The 21,433-nt window shown below is 42.8% G+C and overlaps 2 protein-coding genes across 5 annotated transcripts in view; both read left to right on the forward strand.

The window, feature by feature from the left end:
* LOC115131810 (protein argonaute-3-like) overlaps positions 1-10,628 on the forward strand; it is a 37,576-nt gene extending 26,948 nt beyond the window's left edge. For both annotated transcript variants that reach the window (XM_029663817.2, XM_029663818.2), the window contains exons 14-19: positions 3,028-3,118; positions 3,329-3,523; positions 3,753-3,887; positions 3,988-4,089; positions 4,351-4,550; positions 4,754-10,628. In XM_029663817.2, coding sequence (XP_029519677.1) covers positions 3,028-3,118; positions 3,329-3,523; positions 3,753-3,887; positions 3,988-4,089; positions 4,351-4,550; positions 4,754-4,862 — 832 coding nt within the window. In that variant the 3' untranslated portion in view covers positions 4,863-10,628. The remainder of the gene's footprint in view (positions 1-3,027; positions 3,119-3,328; positions 3,524-3,752; positions 3,888-3,987; positions 4,090-4,350; positions 4,551-4,753) is intronic.
* Positions 10,629-11,035: 407 nt separating this feature from the next.
* LOC115131811 (tektin-2-like) lies at positions 11,036-19,827 on the forward strand. 3 transcript variants are annotated; one of them, XM_029663821.2, is made up of 10 exons: positions 11,036-11,197; positions 12,464-12,668; positions 12,897-13,022; positions 13,221-13,426; positions 14,378-14,521; positions 15,032-15,146; positions 15,524-15,625; positions 17,967-18,110; positions 18,280-18,359; positions 18,486-19,827. In XM_029663821.2, exons 2-10 carry the CDS (start codon positions 12,480-12,482, stop codon positions 18,682-18,684), a joined length of 1,305 nt encoding a protein of 434 aa, XP_029519681.2. In that variant the 5' UTR covers positions 11,036-11,197; positions 12,464-12,479; the 3' UTR covers positions 18,685-19,827. The 3 variants fall into 3 exon arrangements, with proteins under 3 accessions (XP_029519681.2, XP_029519679.2, XP_029519680.2); XM_029663819.2 differs by having other exon boundaries at positions 11,038-11,197; positions 15,518-15,625; XM_029663820.2 differs by lacking the exon at positions 11,036-11,197 and adding an exon at positions 11,418-11,643 and having other exon boundaries at positions 15,518-15,625.
* The last annotated feature ends 1,606 nt before the right edge of the window (positions 19,828-21,433 follow it).

A 21,433-nucleotide genomic window follows, 5' to 3' on the forward strand; every position in this document is an offset into this window, starting at 1 on the left:
TAACAGAACATGGCCAAGATGTTAAAATGTTCATAAATGACCAGCATGGTCAAATAATAATAATCACAGTAGTTGAGGGCTTTTCATTTGGCTTTTCATAGCCGATCATTGAGTGTAACTCTACCGCTACTGCTGTCTCTAGAGAGTTGAAAACAGCAGGTCTGGGACAGGTAGCACGACTGGTGAACAGGTCAGGGTTCCATAGCCGCAGGCAGAACAGTTGAAACTGGAGCAGCAGCACAGCCAGGTGGACTGGGGACAGCAAGGAGTCATCCTGCCGGGTAGTCCTGAGGCATGGTCCTAGGGCTCAGGTCCTCCGAGAGAGAGCCTACTTAAATTCACACAGGACACCGGATAAGACAGGAGAAGTACTCCAGATATAACAGACTGACCCCCGACACACAATCTACTGCAGCCTAAATACTGGAGGCTGAGACAGGAGGGGTCAGGAGACACTGTGGCCCCATCCGATGATACCCCCGGACAGGGCCAACCACCCAGGATATAACCCCACCCACTTTGCCAAAGCACAGCCCCCACACCACTAGAGGGATATCTTCAATCACCAACTTACCATCCTGAGACAAGGCCGAGTGTAGCCCACAAAGATCTCCGCCACTGCACAACCCAAGGTTAGTTGAGGTAATTAAGGTAATATGTACAGTTGAAGTCGGAAGTTTACATACACTTAGGTTGGAGTCATTTAAAACTCATTTTTCAACCACTCCACAAATTTCTTGTTTAATAAACTATATTTTGGGCAAGTTGGTTAGCACATCTACTTTGTGAATGACACAAGTAATTTTTCCAACCATTGTTTACAGACAGATTATTTCACTTATAATTCATTGTATCACAATTCCAGTGGGTCAGAAGTTTACATACACTAAGTTGACTGTGCCTTTAAACAGCTTGGAAAATTCCAGAAAATGTAATGGCTTTAGATGTTTCTGATGGGCTAATTGACATAATTTGAGTCAATTGGAGGTGTACCTGTGGATGTATTTCAAGGCCTACCTTCAAACTCAGGGCCTCCTTGCTTGGCATCATTGGAAAATTAAAAGAAATCAGCCAAGACTTCAGAAAAATATGTGTAGACCTCCACAAGTCTGTTTCATCCTTGGGAGCTATTTCCAAACACCTGAAGGTACCACGTTCATCTGTACAAACAATAGTATGTATGGTATAAACACCATGGGACCACGCAGCCGTCGTACCGCTCAAGAATTTGACTCGTTCTGTCTCCTAGAGATGAACGTACTTTGGTTCCAAAAGTGCAAATCAATCCCAGAACAACAGCAAAGGACCTTGCGAAGATGCTGGAGGAAACCGGTACAAACGTATTCATCCACAGTAAAACGAGTCCTATATCGACATAACCTGAATGGCCACTCAGCAAGGAGGAAGCCACTACTCCAAAACCGCCATAAAAAAAGCCAGACTACGGTTTGCAACTGCACATTGGGACAAAGATGGTACTTTTTGGTGAAATGTCTTCTGGTCTGATGAAAAAATAATAGAACTGTTTGGCCATAATGACCATCGTTATATTTGGAGGAAAAAGGGGGAGGCTTGCAAGCCAACGAACACCATCCCAATCGTGAAGCACAGGGGTGGCAGCATCATGTTGTGGGGGTGCTTTGCTGCAGGAGGGACTGGTGCACTTCACAAAATAGATGGCATCACGAGGAAGGAAAACTGTGAATGTATTGAAGCAACATCTCAAGACATCAGTCAGGAAGTTAAAGCTTGGTCGCAAATGGGTCTTCCAAATGGACAATGACCCCAAGCATACTTCCAAAGTTGTGGCAAAATGGCTTAATGACGAAAACAGTCAAGGAATTGGAGTGGCCATCACAAAGCCCTGACCTCAATCCTATAGAAACTTTGTGGGCTGAACTGAAAAAGTGTGTGTGAGCAAGGAGGCCTACAAACCTGACTCAGTTACACCAGCTCTGTCAAGTGGAATGGGCCAAAATTCACTCAACTACCAAATACTAATTGAGTGTATGTAAACTTCTTACCCACTGGGAATGTGATTAAATAAATAATAGCTGAAATAAATCATTCTCTCTACTATTATTCTGACATTTCCCATTAAAATAAAGTGGTGATCCTAACTGACTTAAAACAGGGAATTTTTACTAGGATTAAATGTCAGGAACTGTTAACTGAGTTTAAATGTAATTTGGCTACGGTGTATGTAAACTTCCGACTTCAACCCTACATGTAGATAGAGGTAAAGTGACTATGCATGGATAATAAACAGAGTAGCAGCAGCATAAGAAGGGGGGACCATGCAAATAGTCCGGGTAGCCATTTGATTAGCTGTTCAGGAGTCTTATGGCTTGGGGGTTGAAGCTGTTAAGAAGCCTTTTGGACTTAGAGTTGGCGCTCCGGTACCACTTGCTGTGCAGTAGCAGAGAGAACAGTGACTAGGGTGGCTGAAGTATTTGGCAGGTTTTGGGCCTTCCTCTGACACCGCCTGGTATAGAGGTCCTGAATGGCAGGAAGCTTAGCCCCAGTGATGTACTGGGCCATACGCACTACCCTCTGTAAGTGCCTTGCAGTCTGAGGCAGAGCAGTTGCCATAGCAGATGGTGCAGCTGTAGAACTTTTAGTAGACCTGAGGACTCATGGCAAATCTTTTCAGTCTCCTGAGGGGGAAGAGGTATTTTCATGCCCTCTTCACGACTGTCTTGGTGTGTTTGGACCATTATAGTTGGTTGGTGATGTGGACACCAAGGAACTTGAAGCCCTCAACCTGCTCCACTACAGCCCCGTCGATGAGAATGGGGGCGTGCTCGGTCCTCCTTTTCCTGTTGTCCACAATCTTCTCCTTTGTCTTGATCACGTTGAGGGAGAGGTTGTCATCCTGGCACCACACTGCCAGGTCTCTGACCTCCTGTCTATAGGCTGTCTCATCGTTGTCGGTGATCAGGCCTACCACTGTTATCCTCGGCAACCTTAATGATGGTGTTGGAGTTAGGATTTATGTGCCTTGTGTTTGTCGCTCTCTCCACCCAGTCCCTCAGTGTTCCAGCAGCCTGTTATCTTCCTGGGGGCCGACGTCACTCATCCTCCAGCCGGAGACGGAAAGAAGCCATCCATCGCAGCGGTCAGTTTCTTCCTGTCATTCTAGTTTCCATTGCCACTTTCCTCACAAACACTGCCTTGTCTGTCTATCTAGTTGTCGTGGGGTCTGAGGCATCTAGTACATTGGTAATCTACTCGTTTGTTTTGTTACCCAGACCCCTACAATAGCATTCTGAAACATGGTGTCAGAAGTCATGTTTCTGACCATCTCCCTCTCTCTGGCCCTATCCAGGTGGTGGGCAGTATGGACGCCCACCCCAGCAGGTACTGTGCCACAGTGAGGGTCCAGAGACCCAGACAGGAGGTGATCCAGGACCTGGCCTCCATGGTGCGGGAGCTCCTCATCCAGTTCTACAAGTCTACCCGCTACAAACCAACCAGAATCATATTTTATAGGGATGGTGTGTCAGAGGGACAGTTCAGACAGGTTAGTTAAAATACTTATGTCCCCCTTCAATCTCTCATTTAAAGTTTACAGCCAAGCCAAAGGATGTCCCTATGTTGAAATGCATTTATTACAAATAGCAATGTTCTTCATAGTTTATGAACCTTAAACTTGAGTCTTAATCTTAAATCTTTAGCTATTGGTCATCAACCCTAAATTCTTCACTGCTCGCCACTCTTTGCTGATGTGTTGACTTCTCTCTGTGTGGCAGGTGCTGTACTATGAGCTGCTGGCCATCAGAGAAGCCTGTATCATGTTGGAGAAAGAGTACCAGCCGGGCATCACCTACATTGTAGTGCAGAAGCGCCATCACACACGACTCTTCTGTGCTGACCGGAACGAGCGGGTAAGGGGTGCTATGGATCTCTCGTTGTACATTAACGATTTACTTTGGTAGGTATAGATTGGTTGTTGAACTGTTTTTAAATGGAGTGTTTATTTGGCAGGTTGGACGGAGTGGTAACATTCCTGCAGGCACCACTGTGGACACAGATATAACCCACCCCTATGAGTTTGACTTTTACCTCTGCAGCCATGCAGGAATACAGGTGTGTGTCAAGACTCATACCAGGGTTGTGTTCAATAGCATTTTATTAAACTAAGTCAGCATTCTTATTGGACAAGTTCAGGTAGTATCTCCTGCTTATTTCTCCCTAATGTTGACTCTTGCCGTCATATTTTCTCAGAGGTTTATCAGCTTCTATTAATTTCCACTGAACTTCATTGTCAGTGTTGAATCAATGCTGGTATTCTCTCCATGGAACCTGCATTGTCCCTGTGGTATTACTGACTTCGCCTACTCCCTCCAGGGTACCAGCAGACCTTCCCACTACCATGTTCTGTGGGACGACAACTGCTTCACGGCTGACGAGTTCCAGCTGCTCACCTACCAGCTGTGCCACACCTACGTCCGCTGCACCCGCTCAGTCTCCATCCCTGCGCCAGCCTACTACGCCCACCTGGTGGCCTTCCGCGCCCGCTACCACCTGGTGGACAAAGAACATGACAGGTGGGGGGATTCATTTAATTGTGATCAGTTTACTTTTCTGTAGGGCTAAAATCAATGTCTTGCTGTTTATCAGGTAAAAAGAAACTGGAGGTCGATATCATGTATTGATTTTAAAATGTTCATTCAAGATAAAGGCTCTCTCCCTCCCTTTCTGTCCTTTTCCCTTTCTCGTTTCCCCACTTCCTTCTCTTGAACACACGCAGTGCGGAGGGCAGCCATGTCTCGGGGCAGAGTAATGGCCGAGACCCCACAGCCCTCGCCAAGGCTGTTCAGATTCATCACGACACACTGAGGACCATGTACTTCGCCTGAGAGTGGGGTGTTGGGAGGGGTATTCTGTCAGCCTTGTCAATCTCACATTGGACCCCGGGCTGGCACAGCTCTGGTCCTGACAAGGGGATGCCAAGCTGCTAAAGGCAACAACAACTACAACAGCCAGAGTGGAGTACAGAAACGTTATGCAATACGAAACCAGCCAATCCTCTCCCGGCCTGTTCTCTTCTGCTGTGTTTTTAATTGATTATGGATTGTCTCTGATATTGCTCCTTGAGCTGTGCAAGTCATGTCCTCGCCTTACAGGTTTGACAGCAGCTCAACTTTTGCTTTGCGTTACTTTCAAATTGCCAGAGTGTAGAAGACAAGATAGGGGAATTGATAAGGATGGTTTCAGGGTGTGGGGGCATAGCAGGTCCAGTGAGGATCAGTCTTGTTTCCTCAACAAAGTGATGAATGATATGCTGACTTGTCTATCCAAGGGGTTCAATTGTATAAGTTGTCCTCTTTTACATGTCTCCGTCAGCTTGTTGTTGTATGTGCGTCTTCTTATGTTCTGTAGAAGTCTGATTGCCATGATGATGCCCGTTTGTCAAGAACGCTCGTGAATCACAGCTATGCCATTTTTCATACGGCAAGCTGCTCGCCCAGTTACTCTACTCTCTCTAAGCCAATGGTGACTTACTTGTAGTCATTGCGACAGTCAAAGTTTAACACTGCATTCTCTATCAATATCAACAGAGTTGTTGTTTTTTACATACAGCCACAGCCATTGTTTTAGGGATTACCTGTTAAGTACTGTTAGAATATCAACCCTAGCCACATCATGGACCTACTCAGAACCTTTACAGAGTTCACTGTGGTAGCTACAGATTTAACTTTTCCTTAGTTTTACTCCTGCTATTTTAAGAGATTAGTCTTATTTAACATTCATTTTCAGCAATAGAACACCGTTAGTTTGTCTGTCAATGGCCGAAGAGGTTTTTCACATTTTTAACTAAGGAACTGATGATGTCATGCAATCCTTAAGTGCAATATGTCGTTAATGCAGAAAACCGGTCCAATGGCTAACATGCCAATTTGATATTTTTGGGCCATTATGATCGGACATGGGCAAGTTATAACGGATAAAGAATGTAAACCGGGCCAAGAGTAAATGAGTGCCTGTTTTGGGGGTGAAGAAGAATTTGAAAGACAAAGGGTGTATTTCTTTTCGTTAGAGCTCCTGTGAGATAAGTTAGTTTGTTTAGTTATACAGTCATATTATTTCATCCAAGCATTACTGTAAGCATGATATGTTGTCCAGGACTGTCTGGGGTTAGAGAGCAGAGCGTGTGTGGCTGCATTGATTCAGTTTCATGATTTAGTTTTTAATGTGAATTATTATTGAGTATGTAGACTGAGCAATTGAAGGTGGGGACAGTTAGCTAACGGATCTGTCTCATTCATTTTAACACTGGTGGTAGGATTCATTTTGCACTGTTAAAAGTAAGCATTCATATTTCAGAGTTTTATCAAGCCATTTTGTCACATTGTATTTGAAGGGCATTGTCTCTCCATTTGCCTTGCTGTGAAGTATCCTCCAGGTGAGGCTTTTGAGTTTCATCTCGTTCCACTTGGACCAAACCAACGTGCCTGGGGTCATCTGCTTGGGGAATGGATTGTATGGGCCTTGTCTGACTGGGATACAGTTGATCCCTGCTCTCACTGCCTTTGCAAAAGAAGCAGCCGCGTTGTAGCATGGCCGATGTTTTGCCACACTCATTGTCCTATAGCCACGTGTTACCAGAACAAAACTAGCTGCTATACTACATTTTTATTTTGTTCATATATATTTGTACAAAGAGACTATAAGAATGACAATTTACTGCACTTAAAGATGCATGTGTTTCAGGTGAGACACATGCCCTGGTGCTGAGAGATGCAGTTTGTTGTGGGGGGGGGGTTTAGTAGACAGACTGTCTCTTGTAGTCAGAGATTGAGATTCATTGGGTGTTTTTCAAGGATCAGGAGTAACAATAGAGAGTACTCTCTCACTATGATACAGGGGACATACTTTAATTCCCAGAGGGTACGATTGTTTAGTAACATGGTTTACACCGGTTTGTGGACATCAATACAATACAGCTCCTTCCCTGGGGTTTGTGCGAATTGTCACAGCTAAAATTGTTACTTTCTTGCAAGATGTCAGACATTACCAGCATTTGATTTTACTTGAACAGCATAGGTAGGATCTGATCAACTGCAACTGTGGGCTAATGTGTAACTGCCCTGCTTGTGTGAATAATTTATGTCTGTACAGCAGTAGTACAGGAAGGAATTCGCTCTACACTCACGTTGCCACGGAATCGACCTCTAGACCAAGTGGGTCGGGTTTTGCATCTACGAGGCAGAGCATTGGGAGCTTGTGCTGTGTTCGTAACCAAGTGGAAGGTGGGAATTTACCAGTTGTGAAGTTATAAATACCATTTGGAGGCATTCGCACATTTTTGTCTAATGTCCAACAAGCTGCGTAAACCATAAACTAAAAGTACAGCTACACTACATGACCAAAATGATGTGGACACCAGATCGTCGAACATCTCTTTCCAAAATCATGGGCATTAATATGGAGTTCGCCCTCCCTTTGCTGCCATAACAGCCTCCACTCTTCTGGGAAGGCTTTCCACCTAATGTTGGAACATTGCTGAGGGGACTTGCTTCCATTCAGCCACTAGCATTAGTGAAGTCGGGCACTGATGTTGTGCGATTAGGCCTGGCTCGCAGTCGGCCTTCCAATTCATCCCAAAGGTGTTTGATTGGGTTGAGGTCAGATTCGTCCGTTGGACTGCTAGATGGTGAAGAGCGATTCATCACTCCAGAGAACGCGTTTCCACTGCTCCAGAGTCCAATGGCGGCGAGCTTTACTCCACTCCAGCAGACGCTTGGCATTGAGCATGGTGATCTTAGGGTTGTGTGCGGCTGCTCGGCCATGGACACCCATTTCATGAAGCTCCTGACGAACAGTTCTTGTGCTTCCAGAGGCCGTTTGGAACTCGGTAGTGAGTGTTGCAATCGAGGACAGACTATTTTTACACGCTACGCACTTCAGCACTCGGTTGTCCCTTTCTGTGCTCTTTTGTGGCCTACCACTTCGTGGCTGAGCCGTTTCCACTTCACAATAATAGCACTTATAGTTCACCAGAGCAGCTCTAGCAGGGCAGAAATGTTATGAACTGACTTGTTGGAAAGGTGGCATCCTATGACAGTGCCACATTGAAAGTCACTGAGCTTTTCAGTAAGGCCATTCTACTGCCAATGTTTGTCTATGGAGATTGCATGGCGGTGTGCTTGATTTTATACACCTGTCAGCAACTGGTGTGGCTGAAATATCCAAATCCACTCATTTGAAGGGGTGGCCACATACCTTTTATGTATATATAATGGATCATGGTTGCAATCAAATTAGTGTTCAAAAACCATATTAATAGATACATGTTTTGTTTTATGTTGCACAGGTAATTTCCTTAGGTGATGTCAGAGGTCACCATGTGTGAGATCGGCTTGATAGACGAGTTTCACACTAGTAATTACTAGTTGGAGGGCCATTCCAGTGGATTTTCCCCAGTCGTATGTGGTAAATTCCCACTTGGTTACGAACGCAGCATCATTCTGAGGCAGGGGGGTAGTACATGGCTATATAATGCACTACTTTTGACCAGGACCCATAGGCCTCTTGGCAAAAGTAGTGCACTATAGGGAAGTAGGTTTGCATTTGATGTTGAACCAGGCTCCTTCATGTGTTGCCCCCCCACTAAAAGCTGGACATCAGATGCCTTCTTTTGTTATTCTAATGTAATCTAATATTCTTAATTCCGAAATGGAGATATATTTGTATATTTAAAATATGGAATAATATAATGAGCCACTTATTTTTGCTAATAAATTCTAGAAAAGTAGAACAATAGTGACGATAATAATGAAATAAAGACCATAGTGATATAGTCACTGATAATAATCCAAATGTAATAATTCAATAGACTGTTGTTTATTTCCTGGTTGTTAAAATTCTAGTAGTTCCCCTAATTTCAGTTTGTGACAAAACAAAACATTGTACCATCTAAACTGCTGTGAAATATCTTTTTAATAACCCAACGAATTTGCTTTTTGGCTTTTTTAAGCTGGTGTACAAAACCGAAAGTAAACCCGAAACTTAAGAACGGGAAGCCTAGAAAAAGTGCACATAGAATAGATCAACCGCTTTTTAGACTTGCTTTAAATGACTGACAGATCTATAACTCACATTTCTATGTGCATTTGGTCAGTCGCCAATGAAGTTACATATTGCAGCTTTTAAAGCAAAGCGTGTCATATCGAAGCTACATCTGCTGCATTTAAATGACCTACTGTGTGGGGGGGGGGGGGCTTGTTTTTTTGTGGCAGCTGTTGTCTTGTGACTGATCGGATGAACCTCCTGCTATTTCCCATCACCCTCCTCTCTGTTCAATTAACTAACAATCTCTGGAGAGTAGCCTAGCTAGCTTCCATTCAGTAGGTTCCATTCATCTCACAGAGCCTGGTCTTCTAGAACCTGTAGTGAATGTGACCTACATTTTGATTGATTTCCTCCAACATTTGACTGTGCATCCCTCAAAGTTTTTCTTGTGGAAGGAGTTAAGTTTTATCCTTGGACAGAATAGTCTGTAGACTGTGCCTTTTCCTGATGGTGCTGAAAACAAGTAAATCAAAGAGATCTTACTTTCAAAACGTTGAAGGCAATATGCCTATGTCTACATTGATACGTATATATTGATACATGACAATTTTGTGTGGGTGCCTGGGTGTCTGTTTGTGACACTGACATACAGTATAAGAACACAATAATATGCAGAACCAACCAGTTTTGAGGTGTCAGGACCAAAAATGCTTATGGGGATGGTAAGGTAGGCAGGCACTCGCATGGCACAACCAAAAAAGTTGCATTTAATAACTGGGCATGACACTATAGTGGATATTTTAGACTGCCACCCTCCTCAGGTGGAAAATAGTTTTCTGTAATGCATGGGATTTCCAACCCTGGTTCCCTTTGTTTAAACCTTTAGTAGATAATGTTCACTGATGGTGTTCTACCCAAAGTGAACAGCAATAAACAAAGTGATCTTTAGGCTCTGAGCAACTAGCTGTTGGGGTTACACCAGGGGGTGCTTCCCAAATGGCACCATATTCCTTATATAGTGCACTACTTTTGACCAGAGTACCTCTTCTCTTGAATTACTATCCTGTGAGAGCCACTTTGCATACCATATGCCACATGTTGATGCTAAATTCTTTCAAACACCTTTGGTTATGTCCCAAATAGCACCCTATTCTCTTTTATAGTGCACTAATATTGGCTCTGATCAAAAGTAGTGCACTATATAGATGGATGGAATAGTGCCATTTGGGAAGTAACTCTGGTGAACCCAACCATTTATTCCAGGCCTAAACAAAAATGCATTCTATTTGTTTAGAACCACTGCTCTTGCATGTATACATTTCTTCTCTATCTTACAGCTAGAGGTTTACAGACAGAGAACAGCATGCAATTTTGCCACAAGAATGCCTGCTTGCCTAGGAAAGAATTCCTCCGAAAATCTCCAAACCCTGCACCTCTTCTTGTGGTTGGCTGCATATCGTACTTATTAATAAGATGCAAATGACAAATTCATTTGGTAACAATATGCAAAAAAAAAATTGCAAATACCTTTTTTTGTCTGTCTGATGCTGTTTAGCCTTTTTATTTGGTTGTCATATGTAATTGTTTTAATTAAAACTGTATGAAATCTGTTGGTGTATTCATTGAGGCGAATGGATAAGTGATGCATGTTGACTCTTGCAGTTTTTTCTGCTTCATTCCTAGCCAGACTGAGATACTGTAGCTACGGTATTCAACTGTGATGGGGTGTTACACTTAAGTGTACGATTATATTATGCATTTCTTCATTTAAATGACTTAGTTGTACTTCTAGAACTAGAGTAAGACCATAGTTGGCTTCACAGAAAAGAAAAGCATATAGGGGAGCACTAATGGCCCAGGATACAGCATACATTTATTTCTCCAAGTTGGAGACTAATCTGTCGCCAACTATTCTATTTGGGTACCTTTTTGCATCAGCTGACAGTCATAGAGCTCCACATTATGATGTAGGCTACAGTGTTGCGTCATCTGACAGTCAAAGATTGTCAATCGCTAAAGCCCCTCATAGGGATATTTGTTTAACGTTGCCATGGCATTTTAATTATTTAGTCGTTGCGTCTGTGCGTTACCTGGAGACAGTCTACAAGAGTTGGTGAGGGACAGTTTATGAAACACCGGTGCAGACACTCCAGGATTTCCGCAAATTCGAGAACTTTGGGTAAGTAAATATAGTTCGAAAGTTCCATTATGTAACAATTTAACTTGTGCCATAATACCAAAGCCATGTTGAATGGATAAAGGTTGTCTACTTATAGGTTCAATATCAAATGAACACCAATTTATTAGGCTAACTATCAAAACAGCCACCATAAAAACAAGACTGCAGGTATTTTCCATTATTCAAACACATGATGTTAATGCCAGTAGCCTAGTCTGTGTGCTGAATTAACAATAGGCTGCGGAGAAACCGTATCTAGTTTAAATTTGAATAGGCCTAGTCTCTTTTCTGATGAAAAGTTGCAGGTGTTTCTCAAAATGCATACTACCGTGCCAAACATGTGTATAACTAAACCAAGATAGGGAACAAATTAGTCATAGTTGGCAGAACAAGCAAGGACCTGGGCAGAGGCCAAGCAGGAGCTTGCGAGATCCTATTGGAGCGTTGTAAGCATATATTTTCATGTTTCTGTTAAGGAACGCCGACTCAAAAGTGGCTAAATTCGCCTTTGCACTCCTAAACAATGCACGTTTTTTCTTACTTTACTAAGGGGTAAACCTACTAAATTTAGTCACGCTGTTCGAAGCAGAGGATAGTTTTGGGAACAGAAAACTGTTAATGAGATCAAATGTTTCATCGATGAGAAAATGTGCAGAATATCAGCCAAATCCATCTCGTTCCTGCTTCTCCAACTGCCGGACACTTGGCTTCCCCACTACGAGTTGAAACGCCAAGTGGATGCTTCACATTTATATATCCGGTGAAATGTCTGTCTCGTTGTTCTCTCTGACCATGCCCCGACCAATGCAAATTGGAGCACGGGAGAAACGGAGTACGAGTCCAAATCAAATTATGCGAAACGAGGGGCACTTCGCGAATGCATACTCCGTTTGTACATATTTTGAAGCATGGCTCGATGCAAGCTTCAAAAGAAATTATGCAAACTTTCTTGAAATCAATGGCGAACACTATTTGGCCAGACAAAATGCACTCCGAATTCCGATTGAAATGTTGCCTATTCACATCTCATATGTTGCCTGACTACAATATTTAAACTTCATACGTTAATAAATACATGCGGAGTTAATTTTGGCATGTTTACCTGCGTACGTACTGTATATAGCGATCACATAAGTCAATAGGGCTAGCTACCAGTATTGTTAGCTAGCCAGATAACCACGAATAAAGCATGAGGGTGTAAAGCATGAGGTGCTACAGTTGAGTGTGAGTGCTTCTCAAATGTGTTGTTTTATCCATTCTCCACAGTCTTGTCCTCACAAGAATGTACTCAAGAGAACGTGGTCAGAGAATGCACTCAGAGCACTGTAGTGCCAAGCCTGGGCTCAGGTACAGTGTGTCTGACTGGTACACCAGTAACAAGCAGATATCTGACACAGCAGAACACAGGAGACACATGTCACACATGACAAGGCAGGAAGGGAGGGCCTTATGCAATGAGACAACCAGCAAGGTAAGATTTTGTGACTATGTAATGAAACAACCAATTCAGTAAGGGCTTGCTTGACTTTGTGACTGTACAGACAAAGCCTTATAAATTAGTTAACACAAATTGTCATGGACTATTATTTATTATCATCACAGTTATTCATGCCATCTCTCTCTATACTCTCACTCTTTCTCCCGCTCACTCTCTCAATCTCTCTCCCTCCTCTTTCTCTCTCTACCTCATCTCCCACAGACTAACTGGGATAAGAGTGACAGCTCTCGCAGACTGAGTGATAGGATCTGGGATATCTCCCGCTGGAGAGAGACTTTGGAATCATGCATACAGGAAGTGGAGAAAGAGATGGATGCCTTAACCCTGGTGAGATGTCAGATTAGTATTAATCTGGCATGCCATTGTTTCAACGTAAAAACAAAGTGTGAAGTACCTGGTAAAACAAAAAACATTCAGGCAGCTTTCTACATTTATTAGACTTAGCAATAAACCAGGTTGTAGGTTGATGTATTGACGTGCTAGTACAGTGTAGGTGAGTTTGGCTGCTCTGCCTCTGTGTCTCAGGGGAAGGAGGAGACTGAGCGGGCTCTGACAGCCACCGCAGTGCCTCTAGAGGTCACGGTGGAGTGCCTGACCCTGAGGGAGGGTCGCCGCGGCAACGAGCTGGTCAGCGACCCAGTGGAGGCCCAGCTGAAGAAGGAAGTGGAGATGATCGACGGAGCACAGCGGGTGCTCCAGCAGCGCATCGACAAGGCGTTCGAGCAGCTGTGGTAAGAAACCGTTTGACCAATGTTGTGTCCCATAAACACGAATCGTACCATCACCCTTGGTGAGACAAAACCGTGACTCGTCGATGAAGAGCACTCTTTGCCAGTCCTGTCTGGTCCAGCGACGGGGGGTTTGTGCCCATAGGCAACGTTGTTGCCAGTGATGTGTGGTGAGGACCTGCCTCTTTAGTGTCCTAAGTTTTCATAACTGTGACCTTAATTGCCTACTATCTGTAAGCTGTTAGTGTCTTAACAAAAGTTCCACAGGTACATGTTCATTAATTGTTTATGGTTCGTTGAACAAGCATTGGAAACAGTGTTTAAACCCTTTACAATGAAGATCTGTGAAATTTATTTGGATTTTTACTAATTATCTTTGAAAGACAGGGTCCTGAAAAAGGGACGTTTCTTTTTTTGCAGAGTTTACCTGTATTTACTCATGGCATTGATGCTGTATCATTATTTTCTACATTTAAATTGCCTAACAAATGTGTCTAAAGCCGAGCTTGCAACTCGCCTATTCTCACTATATAAGGCGATATATTATGACTACAGCGACTGCCATGAGAAGGCATAATGTTACTTCGCTTTTTTGGCTGAAGGATCCTGCAGATCCATGTGCAGATAAAGCGTCCGGGGTGAAAAAGTTTAATTAAAAGTGATATATGAGGACAAAACTAAGACGTTTCTAAACTTGTTAAATACAGAGTTTTATTAAATGGTTATTAAGAGTAAAAGTGAGTTTGGTAGGTAGCCAAGTAGCGACAAACTGCACAGCAGCACGGAGACCACGCGGAAGTACGATGCGCCACCATGTTAATTATACTATAGATATCATGTTTCACGTTGAATTTATGAACTACAAAAAGGTAAGACATGTTTTGATTTAAACTCTGGTGCCGCTCTATCACATATTTTGCGGTTTCAGTACTTGTCAATGGCTGTTCTCTCCAGTCTTCTTCAGGTGTCCCGGCAGCAGCTGACCCATGACCTTCAGAACAAGATTGAGGCCCAGGACATTGACCTCTCCTGCTTGTCTATCACTGTTACATCACCTAAGACCTCCCTGAAGCCCAACCCCCTGCGCATACCCATAGGGTGAGCTGGAATGAGGGTGTACAGTGCAATACAAAGAAATACTAGGCCTTCTGAAATTGATCAGGATCTCTAGATCAAACGTACTTATCTTTTGTTGTCAATGAGCACCTCGTACAATTGCCATTCTTACATGCATATGCATGTCTAACTAGCTACAATATTAATTTACCAGGCTCTCAACTCATCCAATGATTTTCTGCAAAGCCACCACTTGCCTTTCAAATGATTTAAATGTACATAGAGTTTTTTACTCCAAGAGAGAGAAAGACAATAGTTTAACAGTTTTGAACAAATTAATGTCCTAAAATTAAGGAGAAGCAAGAGGAAGAGAGACCTGGCTATATTTGGTTGTCATTTTTTAAACTTTCACTTAGCTAGTGAATGCAGCAAGCTAGTTTATTGAATGTATCAATGTCTGTCACCTTGATTACTCACCCTGTGCACCTACGTTGTAAACTTTCATTCATAGTTTGTAGCAACCTTGTGATGTGTAAAATGTGCTGTTTGCAGTTCCTCCACACCCCAGCAGTGGGAGCAGTTCAGCCAGTACAACGTGGCCCGAGCTCAGGAGGAGATGCAGGCATCACTGCAGCTGAGGGAGGACATGAGTGTCACCAGGGCACAGGTGTGAAATGGGGCCTGGGGTAGGGAGAGAGGAGTGTAGCGTTACCATATGGCCAGCCCTATATCAATATCACTTTTCTGTATTGGCTCCTATAAAACAGCACTGTCTCTTTTTGCGTCTCAAAAGTCACCCTATTGCCTTACTTTTGACCAGGGCCCAAAGGGTCAAAAGTAGTGCACTACATAGGGAATAGGGTGCCATTTGGGAATAGGGTGCCATTTGGGATGCACACACTGCTTTCACAGGGCTCTCTGTTGTTGTGTGTGGTATCTGATTTGGGTCTGCTTCATAGATATTGCTAGAATGTGTCCATGTAAGACTAGTGAGAGTTAGGTAAAGATGTGTGTTATATCTGGGTTGTCATCCCTCAGTTGCAGAATGAGCTGGATGCTCAGCGAATCGCCACAGTGTTTGCCATCCGTAAACGCACTCACCACCTGGGGCAGGCTCACGATGAGACGCAGTGGCAGATGAAGAGCGTGAGTAGTCAACCTTTCTCCACCTCTTCTTCCTCCTCAGTGCCAAACTGATTTTATCAATGTTGAAGACATGCAAGGCGTGAACTTGCAGAATTAGGCACAACGCTTTAGGCTGCAGGTCAAAATTAACTGTGGCTTGGCCTAACCTGGCTTGACAGTGGGGTCAAATGTTTAGAAGAGTGGCCAGGATTAGGGCTGTTACGGTGACCGTATTACCGCCACACCGGCGGTCACGAGACATAATGTCAGTTAAATTTCATGTGACCATTTAGTCACGGTAATTAGGCTTCAAGCTCTGATGCTGCTCATGGTCATTAGTAGCCTCCAAACTTGCTAACTGCCTGTTACTCAACACTCTATTGTCCCTCTAATCACTCTGACATCAATGCAAATGTATTCGAAAATCGAATCAAACACTTCATGAGAGCTCATGTTGCGCAACATTTCTATAGGCTATGCAATTGCATGAAAACAGAGTGATGGCCTCTATTAAAAAGAAGATCCCATCAGCTTTCTATAGGCTAGGCCTACTATAATTATTTATCAACTGTCCCAATATTACACACATTGCATCTCTTTACAACAGGCTGGCATGAAAATGAACCACGGGAAAAGCGTCCTCCATTTTCCCCTGTCCCTGTTTCGAGACATGATAATGGTCCATTCCAAATCAAAACAAATTTCACACATATATTATTTACTATATGTAAAGACAAGATTAAATCAATAATAGTCTGATTTATAAACAGTGCATACCTTTTTTTTTCGGCTTTTAAATCATAGTTGCACACCATGTAGCCTAGCCCATAGGCCTATATGTTTTGATAAGGTTTGTAATCACAACAGAAGTGACCAAATAACTTCTTAAAATGAAGCACATTAATCAGCTTTACATACAACAGGTGTAGAGCCTAACTGGCATACATTCATAATCATACATTACATTCATAATCATATTTTCATATTTTCGGTCACTTTTGAGAATGGTGTTTTCCTGCTAATAGGAACATTTGCGCTATAATGTGAAGAATTAGTCTAATAGTTTATCAACATTTTAAGCTAAACATTCTGATCTGTTCCATCGACCTCATTGCTTAAAAACATTTTTTTTAATGCTAAGTGGTTTAAAACTTCTTTTTTTTTTAATGCTAAGTGGTTGCAGTAATTTGGGATCTATCTCATCCCACAACTTTCCCAGACTATGTTTGGAATATTTATTTCTCACACAGAATAGGTCAACTTTTGTACTATGGGGGATAGTAGAGAGTCATGTGAGTTAGTGGTGCTTCGGAGCATGCAGCTGGGAGAAGCGCTGAATATAATAATTATAATTCCCAAGGGCACAATGGCCACTGAAAGGGGATTCAAGTCATCATTAGAGTCGCATCATGCAGCCTTAGAATGTATTCAAAATCAAAAGAAATAGCCTTTGTATCACAACTAAAGTTACATAAATAACTCTAAATTAAGCATATAGGAGAACCTGTTTCTTTGTTATCCGCTCAACACAAAGTCAGTCAATCAAATGTATTTATAAAGCCCTTTTTTACATCAGCCGATGTCACAAAGTGCTGTACAGAAAACCAGCCTAAAACCCCAAACATCAAGAAATGCAGATGTAGAAGCACGCTGGCTAGGAAAAACTCCCTAGAAAAGCAGGAAACTAGGAAGAAACCTGGCTCTGAGGGGTGGCCCGTCCTCTTCTGGCTGTGCCGGGTGGAGATAACAGTACATGGCCAAGATGTTCACACGTTCATAGACACTGTGGCCCCGTCCGACGACACCCCCGGACAAGGCCAACCAGGCAGGATACAACCCAACCCACTTTGCCAAAGTAATAACCGCATGTGTGCACTCCCTTAAATGGTTTGGAGAAAATATCCTTTCTATTTTATTCAGCTATGTTCAATTGTATTCTTCATACTATAAAATAGGAAATAATGCCACTGAATTCTAAGCAAATCTTGTCTGCTAAAATGAACCTGTGTAGCCCACAGCCATATGGCTTCGCCAGATCAGGGCCTAATATAAGGATAACTCAGAGTATGCTATTTGGTTCTTCTGAAATAGACTACATTTTCTTCATATCATGTTTCTTTAGACCTGTCTAAAATAAATAATGGATTTATTGGGATGGTGTAGGCTATATTACATGGATTTTAAAATGTAGCTCCAAACGTCTGCATCAGTGGCATGTAGGCTATCCGTGGAAGCCAGGAGATGCTAAATGTGTTTATGTTAATTAACGGTCAATTACGTGAGACCGGCTGTTATTTGCTTGACCATCACCGGCTGACAAAATCCCTAGCCGGAATCATATGGATGTCTGTTTTTTTGTTAGTCCCAGGATGAGATCTCAGATATGGAAAGGGACATCCGTAGTCTAGAGGATGATCTCCAGGCTAAGATGGCCCCACTAAAGCTGGTCCACACCCGGCTGGAGAACAGGACCAAGAGGCCTGGAGTCGATCTCTGTAGGGATGAGGTAGGCTACACCTGGACGGGCACTGGTTCATTTACTGCCATTTTCAATAGGTTTTGTGGTCGTGAAAATACTGTACTGTAAAACAATTGTAAAAATGAACAGGAATGTTGAATTGGAGAGGTCAACAGATTTAAAACGGGACTTTATCAGCTTGTTGTGTTTGAACCAGGTTCAGTATGGGCTTGTGGATGAAGCCAATCAGCTGGAGGCCACCATTCTGGCTCTGAAACAGAAACTGGCCCAGGCTCAGTGAGTAATGTCTTTCTGAATTACATCTAATATAGACTATTGATTCTTATGAACAAAATGAGAATGAACCATCCCATGCCAATAACATGTCCCATGTCTATCTTCCTCCTTTCTCCTCCTCTCCAGGTATGCCCTCCAGGCTCTCCAGCTGCACCAGGCCCATATGGGGGAGGATCTGTCCCGTAAGAAGGACGCCCTCTCTCTAGAGCAGCGCAGCCTTGAGACACGCAGCCGCCTCGCCTCCGCTGCTTTCACTGACGTGTCCTCTGGCGCCGTGGTCCCCCTCACCATCTCCAGCGGGAGACACAACCTGGAGCTGGCCTAGGCTCACCAATTCATCTCTCACACAACCTTAGGGTTCTCTGACCGTAACCTTATTTCCCTCAATTTATTAACCATACCATAAATATGCACATTCGCATCTCAATTGTGTTTTTGGGTCTATGTTTATCTTTTAGGCCCCTGTGTTTTCTGTGCGTTTTACAGCGGTCATAGTCTTACACCTATCTTCTGTAAGTTCCGTTATGTGTTATCAATTGAACATAGTGTATCAAAAAAGATCGGCATCATATTAAAACTGCAATATGTAACTTTTTGGGCGACCTGAACAGTTTTACATAGAAATATGAATTATAGATATGTAATTTTCTTTGAAAGCAAGTCTAAGAAGCAGTAGGTCTGTTCTATGTGCCTTATTTCGATGCTTCCCGTTCTAAAGTTATGTCTTTCGGTTTTGTTTCAAAACAGCTGAAAATACAATATTATTGGTTATTGAAAATATATTAGTGGTTTAGGTGGTACAATGATTCTCTACACTATACTTGCTTGTTTTGTCACAAACTGAAATTAGGCAATACTTTCTTGTTTTGTCACATGAACTGAAATTAGGCAAACTTTTAGAAGTTTAGCAGCCAGGAAATGGTGGAGCAATTTCTGCACAGTGCATCTTTAAGTAAACTTTTCAATGTAAGTAATTCTCCTAAGAGTTCATTCAGTTCAAATGTATCATCAACATTTGTAAAGATATTGATATCAATAGACTGGGATGCTATTGATGTAAATTACATGATCATTTTCTGAATAATCTGAAAATAATTTTCCAATTGACAGGTTGGCCTATCTAGTTTCTCAGGGAAGCATATTATCTCTGAATGTGATTTCATTCAAGAAACATGACTAATTTGCACATGTATTAAGAAATCAGCTAGCTTGCCTACTGACACCTCTTCACTTGCTAATTATAGGAGTCCTAGGCCTAGCTAAATAGTCTGTTACCTGATTTATTGTGTGCATTTATGTGAGATGTCAGAGTATGCAGACTGTGTTGTATGCATGTGCCCCAAGAGATGGCAACCTTACCAGGGTCCAGGGCCAGCTCTGTCTTGACTCTTGGTCAGCCAGCCCAAAAGGATTATTGTGTTTTCAGTTTATGGTGACTAAAATAAATACATGCAAAAAGTAAACGAAATGGCCATCAAACTCCAGCAGACTCACAGCTTTGCAAGCAGCCACACCCTCTAATTGCCACATCTGTGCACAATCAAGACTTCCTGGCAGAGTACAGCAACTGACTGGTTGCTGCTGCCACCTGGTGATGGAGTGTGGAAGTGGTAGCGTAGGGTCTAATTGTGCTCCTAAGAACTAAACTACCTAACCTATTCCATAACACATGTTTAAGGTAATCTATGTTCATTGAGCATTAGCATTAATGACCCTGTTTATACTCCATCTATCCACACATTGTTTGGCCAAGACTTGATCCCAAATGGCATCCTATATAGTGCATTACTTTTGATCAGATAATGGGCTCTGGTCAAAATTTGGGAAGAGTGCATTCGGAAAGTATAAAGACCCATTCCCTTTTTCCACATTTTGTTACATCACAGCCTTATTTTAAAATGTTATTAAATTATATTTTTTCCTCATCGATCTACATACAATACCCCATCTGGACAAAGCAAAAACAGGTTTTTAATGTTTAAAACATATGTTATTTACATAAGTATTCACACCCTTTGCTATGAGACTCGAAATTGAGCTCAGGTGCATCCTGTTTCCATTGATCATCCTTGAGATGTTTATACAACTTGATTGGAGTCCACTTGTGGTAAATTCAATTGATTGGACATGATTTAGAAAGGCACACACCTGCCTACATAAGGTCCCACAGTTGACAGTGCATGTCAGAGCAAAAATCATGCCATGAGGTCGAAAGAATTGTACGTAGAGCTCTGAGACAGGATTGTGTCGAGGCACAGCTCTGGGGAAGGGTAGCAAAAAAAATATGCAGCATTGAAGGTCCCCAAGAACACAGTGGGCCCCCATAATTCTTAAATGGAAGAAGTTTGGAACCACCAAGACTTCCTAGAGCTATCCGCCAAACTGAGCAATCGAGGGAGAAGGGCCTTGGTCAGGTAGGTGACCAAGAACCTGATGGTCACTCTGACAGAGCTCCAGATGGGAGAAACTTCCAGAAGGACAACCATCTCTTCAGCACTCCAGCAATCAGGCCTTTATGGTAGAGTGGCCAGATGGAAGCCACTCCTCAGTAAAAGGTACATGACAGCCCACTTGGATGTAGCACCTAAAGGACTCTCAGACCATGAGAAACAAGATTCTCTGGTCTGACGAAACCAACATTTAACACTTTAACCTGAATGCCAAGCATCAAATCTGGAGGAAATCTTTTGTATTGCTTTTTAATCTTTTTAATGAATTTATCTTATTAACACTTTGTTCTAGCTAGCTATTTGTGTAGGTAGCTATCAAGTAAACGCAATGATAGCACAATCCCTACAGTGAAGCATGGCGGTGGCAGCATCATGCTGTGGGGATGTTTTTCAGCGGCAGGGATGGGGAGACTACTCAAGACCGAAGGAAATATGAATGGAGTAAAGTACAGAGAGATCCTTAATGAAAATCTGCTCTAGAGCATTCAGGACCTCAGATTGGACAACGACCCTAAGCACACAGCCAACATAACGCAGGTGTGGCTTCGGGACAAGTCTCTGAATGTCTTTGAGTGGCCCAGCCAGAGCCCAGACTTGAACCTGATCGAACATCTCTGGAGAGAT

The sequence above is a fragment of the Oncorhynchus nerka genome, linkage group LG7 (genome assembly GCF_034236695.1).
Source record: "Oncorhynchus nerka isolate Pitt River linkage group LG7, Oner_Uvic_2.0, whole genome shotgun sequence".
Classification (NCBI taxonomy): domain Eukaryota; kingdom Metazoa; phylum Chordata; class Actinopteri; order Salmoniformes; family Salmonidae; genus Oncorhynchus; species Oncorhynchus nerka.

What these genes read in the sequence shown, in the direction of transcription:
- LOC115131811 (XM_029663819.2), top strand. Translation starts at nt 12,480, where the DNA reads ATGTACTCAAGAGAACGTGGTCAGAGAATGCACTCAGAGCACTGTAGT. An exon ending in AAGGCGTTCGAGCAGCTGTG is followed by an intron (nt 13,427 to 14,377) that starts GTAAGAAACCGT and finishes TGTTCTCTCCAG; the next exon opens with TCTTCTTCAGGTGTCCCGGC. An exon ending in TGAGTGTCACCAGGGCACAG is followed by an intron (nt 15,147 to 15,517) that starts GTGTGAAATGGG and finishes GTCATCCCTCAG; the next exon opens with TTGCAGAATGAGCTGGATGC.